The sequence below is a fragment of the Monodon monoceros genome, unplaced genomic scaffold, assembly GCF_005190385.1.
Source record: "Monodon monoceros isolate NGI ecotype Baffin Bay Population unplaced genomic scaffold, NGI_Narwhal_1 Super_Scaffold_11, whole genome shotgun sequence".
Taxonomy (NCBI): domain Eukaryota; kingdom Metazoa; phylum Chordata; class Mammalia; order Artiodactyla; family Monodontidae; genus Monodon; species Monodon monoceros.
The window spans coordinates 48070414-48077341 of record NW_021703767.1 but is presented as its reverse complement, the minus strand read 5'-3'; the positions used below and the strand labels follow the sequence as shown (position 1 = coordinate 48077341).

Below are 6928 nucleotides of genomic sequence, written 5' to 3'. Positions count from 1 at the left end.
ATTTACTTAGTTCTGCCCATTACAAAGGTAGAGCCTAGGCTTATGCCCAGAGAGGCAAATGTCTTGCTTCAAGTCACATAACTTGTAGCTGGGACCACAACTCCCAGTCCAGAATGCTGCCCTAGTCTGCTATTACTTGGTAAGTACTATGGCAGAATAATCAATCTTCTCTTTTTGTTATTGCAAAGGTCCAGAAGGTCTCAATTGTTATATCATGATTTCATAATACCTTATATCAAAGTTCAGCAAATTATCAGTGTCATACTTCCACGTGTAACAAAACTCTACTGGAAGAAGATAAGAATTGGACTATAGTTCCCTGGAAAATATAACTTTTAAGAGATAACAGCATTAGATCATACCACTCTGCTTCGCTTTTATTTTTTTGTTCTTCCTCTTCTTTGCTAAAATAGAGGGTTAACATATCAAGCAACAGGATTTTTCAGAAACATCGTCAGTAGCTTGAAAAAAGGATTTATGACCTATTTCTACTTTTTGAAACAATTCAAAAATCAGGACTTTAAATACTAACTCCCATGTATTGCTACTGAGAGTATAAAATGGCAAAACTACTTTGGAAAACTGGCAGTTTCCTATATAGTTAAATATACACTTACTCTACAACTCAGCAATTACACTATACTAGACATTTCAAGAGAAAACCTATCCACACAAAGACTTGTAGAAGAACGGTTACATCAGGTTTTTTTGGGGGGGTTTTTTTTGCAGTATGCGGGCTTCTCACGGCTGTGGCCTCTCCCGTTGCGGAGCACAGGCCCCAGACACGCAGGCCCAGTGGCCACAGGCCCACAGGCCCAGCCGCTCCGCAGCATGCGGGATCCTCCCGGACCGGGGCACGAACCCGCATCCCCTGCATCGGCAGGCGGACTCCCAACCACTGCGCCACCAGGCAAGCCCCGGTTATATCAGTTTTATTCATGGTTTTCAAAACCTGGAAATGACCAAATGTCCCTCAACTAGTGAATACATAAACAAAACATGATCTATCCAAACAACTGAATTCTACTCAGCAATGAAAAGCAAACTACTGATACAAACAACATAGATGAATGCCAAAAACACTATGCTGAATGAAAGAAGCCAGACTCGAAAGAGGATATGGTCCCATTCATATGGCAATCTAGAACAGGCAAAACTAATACATGGTGGTAGAAAGCAGACCAGTGGTTGCCTGGAGCTGGGACAGGTGAAGGGTTTAACTGGGACGGGGTGCATTACAGGGTGAAGGATATGTTTTAATCTTGTTTAGGATGCTTTTACAGGTGTACACATTTGTTAAAACTCATCTAATTATACACTTAAAATGGGTGCATTTTGTTGCATATAAATTATATGGCAATGAAGTTAATTATAAAAGTAAAAAAAAAGAAGGAAACGAAACAAAATTGACTCCGATAACCAAAATTAAGGAAAATCACTCCAATATTTAAAAAACAAAACAAAACAGTCTTCAGTGACCCACTTATGAGACTGAAGATTCCTATGCTGCATTGAGTCTCTTTGTATATACATAGCATTGTATAACTTTGAGGTAACATTGAGCATTACACATGACTGTTTACACTGAGCAGACCAGCAGGTATGGTCGTGAACATAAGCGTTTCCAAATGTGGCTGCTTTTCTGTTCATTCAAAACAGTTTGCTCTCTCATTTGGTAATATAGTCAGGTGGACATTTTCACAAAAACTTATCAATACCAATTTCAAGTAGTGTTGGAATAATTGTGTTTTTCCCAAGAAGTGTGTGTTTGTTTGTTGTTTAATTGTTAAGAGGTATGTGACTTGTGTGATCATATTTCCCTATTTATGTTGGGTGTTAGGAAGCTTATGGTCTAATCTGTGGCCCACTCCTAGCAAAAATGCAAGCTCATATGACATGTTCCTTGGGTACTAATAACATACCAATCTTCTTACTTTTTGCTCCTATGATTATTTTCTCTTCCTCCTGATTTCCTTACTTAGTTTTTCAGCAACTTTTACATTTTTTTCAAATACACATTTTAATAGGTTACCTATATGTAAATGAAGTAATACAGATGATGCATATGTAACATTTGAATCTCTCTGAGGTTTTTGTGTGTGTTAACAAATAATTGCTAATCTTCTCCAAGATTTACTGTTTTATTTTTAAGAAAAGGTGGATGGACACAAAGAGACAGAAAGCATGTTTAAGAGGAAAAAATAACTTTGTCATGGAACCCCACCCAACTGCTGTACGATATAATATAGGGTGAGGGATGGCAAGTGTCTGTCATATGTGATTCCGTTGGCCTCGGTTGGCATATTTATGCCCCTGTTCTTCATTTTAGAAGATTTTACATAATCCCTAAGATATTCCTTAACACAAAACAAAAAATACTCTGCCTGTATGAAGACATTTAAACTCAAGAAATGCTAAATGCTCCATAAATCTTTTGGATATTTTGAATCAAATGCAGAGTGAACATTTCATTATATTAAAAAGAAAGGAAAACAGGGACTTCCCTGGTAGCACAGTGGTTAAGAATCTGCCTGCCAATGGAGGGGACACAGGTTTGATCCCTAGTCCAGGAAGATCCCACATGCCACGGAGCAACTAAGCCTGTGCACCACAACTACTAAGCCTGCTCTCTAGAGCCCACGTGCCGCAACTACTGAGTCCATGTGCCACAACTACTGAAGCCCACACACCTAGAGCCAGTGTTCCGCAACAAAAGAAGCCACCACAATGAGAAGCCCACTCACCGCAACTAGAGAAAGCCGGCGCGCAGCAACAAAGACCCGATGCAACCAAAATTAAATAAATAAATAAATAAATAAATATTTTTTTTAAAAAGGAAAACAATAAACTGAGGAAAAATATTGTCACTAAATGTAATAGTTAATGGGCTAATAACCATAATAGAAAAGAATTCATACAAATTTATGAGAAAAAAAACAGTTCAATTGATAAATGGACAATGCATATAAATAATTAAAAAAATAAAATACCAAAGTAAGCTATACAAAAACCTGCTTATGGTAACTCCAAATGTTGGTGACACTATAAATTAATGTAATGTTGTCAAGACAATATAGTAATATATACAAGGAACCTAAACAAATGTTCATACTTTTGACATGCTTAACATCATCCTGAGAATTTATCTGCAGGAAATAATTTAACAGAAAGGAAAAAAGCTATACGTACCAGTTTACTAATCATATGTCACTACAATATTAAAAATTGAAATGATCTAGACATCCAATAATAGAACAACTTGGTAACTTATATTTTGCAATCAATTATTATAAGAACTGGGAAATTGTAACTAAAAATCAGAATAAAATTTCATTTACTATAATTAATTATTTAAATTCTTATGTATCCAAACAAAGAGTATAAGGGAACATGGAAAAACAGACATTATTGATAGGTCAGGGAATTACGGATTTTTCTTTTTTGAAAAAGATAATTTATAAATATCTTCTAAAATTGCCATAACATGGCTAGTACAATGTTTTAAAAATGTGACCAGGAAGCCTTTTCCTCTCTTAGTAACGGGCCCCTCCCCCTACAGCCCCATGTTTCCCACCCCACCCCCGGGGATGGAACCAATCCTGGTGGCTCTGTCTTGCACCTCATCTAAGGAGCCAGGTACTGAAGATCCCAGGGTAACATTAAAGAGGTTCCACAGGGCTAGAGAGCTCCAGTGGTTGACAGGCTGGTATGATCCAGTCGGCACTCTTAGCCCAGGTTTCCCAAGCATTGGCAAAGAATGCCAAGCTCTTCTGAATGAGGCAATGACAAACTGATAGCAATGAGCTTGAGAATGATCTGCCTTTGTTGGTAACATAAAAAAAGAGGCAACATGAACTTCAAAATGGAAAGGGTAAGAGAAAAAGCAATCCAGACTCTGACAATTAAGCTCTGAACTCTTAAGACCCAGGAAAGGAAACCCAAAGGTTAGGATGGTTGTTCCCTGAAGAAACGACATGTTCTACCACAACCGAAAAGGATATGGGGTACTGTTATCACACACAATATATCAGAAACAGGGAACGTTGGCCCCATGTAATATCATGAAAACCAGTTCTGCAGTACTCTGAGTCTTCCTTTCCTGAAATTTTCTTTTTAAGTAAAATCACGCTTCAGCTCCTAGAGTCCCTGTCCTTGCTCCTCAACTTCAAAGGCACCAAAAAATTTCTTGCTTTCCTTACCCACCCCATTCAAACCCTGCTCAGACAAGGATCTAACAGGCTTATTCAGAGGCAGGGAACTGATTGATAAGCCTGCAAGCAGTGTTGTCCCATGAGGCACTTGTATTTTGTCAGGAGATATAGTGGAAACGCCACCACGTTTTGCTGCCAGCATCCCATCCTTGGTGTAACTGTCCACTCTCCACTCCAGGATATCCTATCAAACAGGTCATCCCCTATCCCTCCACTTCACGGTGAGTATGTGGCTCAGGCTGGATCAATATTCCCTGGACACAGTGCCTGTGGGCACATGACTCATCAAGGTGTACCAGTTCTTTGGTCCTTTCTTCTCGCTGCCCCTGCTTTGCTCTGTATCAGAAGGGACTGAGCCCCACAGGTTCCTGGCTCAACTGGCTTCTGGCTGGCTGCGGCCCATGGGAGACACTGATGGGAAGTTGCAGGGCAGGAGGAAGGGGATGCCAATGGCCAGTGTCCGACCATGAAAACCCAATATGAGGATGAAGCCAAACACAGAAGGACAAAGAGCCAGGAAACAGGGAGAGAAAAAGAGAATCCTGACACATTCTTTGAACTCATTTCATTTGAACTCTAGACCTAAAGTTAGTGTTATCATATATTTTGTGTCCCAAACAAGGATACTCGAGAGTAAAAGGGGCTGTTGGTAATACTTGAATCAGGACAACAGGCACAAATTGGGACTGGCTCAGGCAAACCAGAACGTGTTCACCCTACCTAAAACCAACTCATCCCTTGCACTTTACAATGAATTGAACCATTAAACTCTCTTTGACTCTTAACCGAATCTGACTTGGATCTCAATCACTAAACTAAAAGATTCCAGACCAGTGCATGAGGTAAAGGCTTAAATCAAGAGAATTATTTCCAAGAGGTAGGATTTCAGGGTTGGCAGGGTAATAGCAATGTCCACCTGACTTAGCTTCCACAGTATGTGTGTGGAGCTTGTACATTTATGGTAGAGCCATTCCAGGAACATTATGTGAAATTTTGGTTGCTATACCCCCCAAAGTGCTGAAAAAAGTACAAAGAAAACTAAAACCACGAAGGGAACACAAATATTTCACCCTCAGGCTAAATGTGTCTCTTTGGTGATTTTTTTTTCACATTTAAAGTGGCCTTTACTTAAGGTTTATTTTAATCTGAATATAAATTCCAGGACATAGAGTAAGTCAACCACATCTTGTAATTTTCCCAAAGTCAAGCCCCTATCTAGGGATGGCACTATAACACCACTAAAAACACTAACCTCTGAGAATTGCTTTACTTCTATATTCTCTTCCTTTTACTTTTTTCCATTATACTGTAAGGTCTCAATTATACTACAGATGAAATATGCTCTTGGCTCGCCTAGAAATCTAACAGTCATTTACAACAATTTCTCTATAAAAAACACATGTTCTTTAGAGCGTGGTAAGAAGAGTCTACCACAGCTCACATGACATTTGTTAGTCCCTTAGTTCAGTGCACTCACAGCAGCTGCCTAGTTTATGACAAAACAGAACACAGCAATTCAAAGACTATCTCCTAAGTCCAGTGGGAGTGCTCCCCAAACCAGTGGAGGTCATTTTTTATTTAGGAAGCCATTAATAATTTAAGTGTTTGAAACTCCATGAGCGGCTTGATCTTTTAAAAGCCATAAGGGGTGATTGTGACTAACTTTTCATTTTTTGAGCCTCACTGTCATTTCATCAATAAAAGGGTAAATATATCAAGAACCGGAAGGAAATATTCAGAGGCTTTAGCAACGAGCTTATTTTTCTATGTCTCACTTCCCATTTCTCATGGGGTCAATTCCTCGGGTCATAAAATATGCTTTTTTAACAGAAAAAAAAATACACTTTCCAGAGGTTAAATTGGTGCAAAATTCTTAATTGGAAATAAGAGTATAAGCACATACAAATTTAAAATATTCACAGATCAAAAGTATGATACAGGGGCTTCCCTGGTGGCGCAGTGGTTGAGAGTCCGCCTGCCGATGCAGGGGACACGGGTTTGTGCCCCGGTCTGGGAAGATCCCCCATGCCGCGGAGCGGCTGGGCCCGTGAGCCATGGCCGCTGAGCCTGCGCGTCCGGAGCCTGTGCTCCGCAACGGGAGAGGCCACAGCAGTGAGAGGCCCGCATACTGCAAAAAAAAAAAAAAAGTATGATACATACAAGCTACTCCCTTCAGTGTTCACCAAGAGTCATTTTGTTCTGGAGGGTAAATTTTTCTCCTCATGTCCTTTTTAGTAAACAGTAAAAGAATTTTTTAGGTTCTATATTTTTATCAAACTTTGTCACATAGACTTTATGACGTACGGAGCAATGATTATCTTGAAAGCTGAGTGGCATTCTTCACTTCATTGGAGTAAGAATCTATTGAATAACAGAAAAACTACCAAATTCACTATCCCTGATGATAATAAACAACAGGTTTTACCTGATTCTTAACCTTAAGCAAAATATACTGAGGGAGACTTTGAGAAGGCTGGGTAATAAAGGAAGGAAATAGAAAAAGTGAAACACATGAGTTGAATAAAAAGAGGACCACAAAAGGTAACAGTTTTCCTGTCTGGATGCTTGGGTTTTCTTGGTCACTTTCAGACGATGCCATTTCCTTGGTAAGTATAGATGGCTTCAGCAGCCAAAAGTGTTCATTTAGGGCTGGTAATGACCTGAGCGTGTTATACATCCTTACACACAGCCTCAGTGGGGTCACTGATGGCAGCACT

General features: G+C 39.5%; 1 protein-coding gene across 1 annotated transcript in view; it reads right to left on the bottom strand.

Moving 5' to 3' along the window:
- Positions 1–3553: 3553 nt before the first annotated feature.
- ADGRG7 (adhesion G protein-coupled receptor G7) overlaps positions 3554–6928 on the bottom strand; it is an 88017-nt gene continuing 84642 nt past the window's right edge. Inside the window, 2 exon segments of the mRNA XM_029213702.1 lie at positions 3554–3820; positions 6637–6928. Of these exon segments, the coding sequence (XP_029069535.1) occupies positions 3554–3820; positions 6637–6928 (559 nt within the window).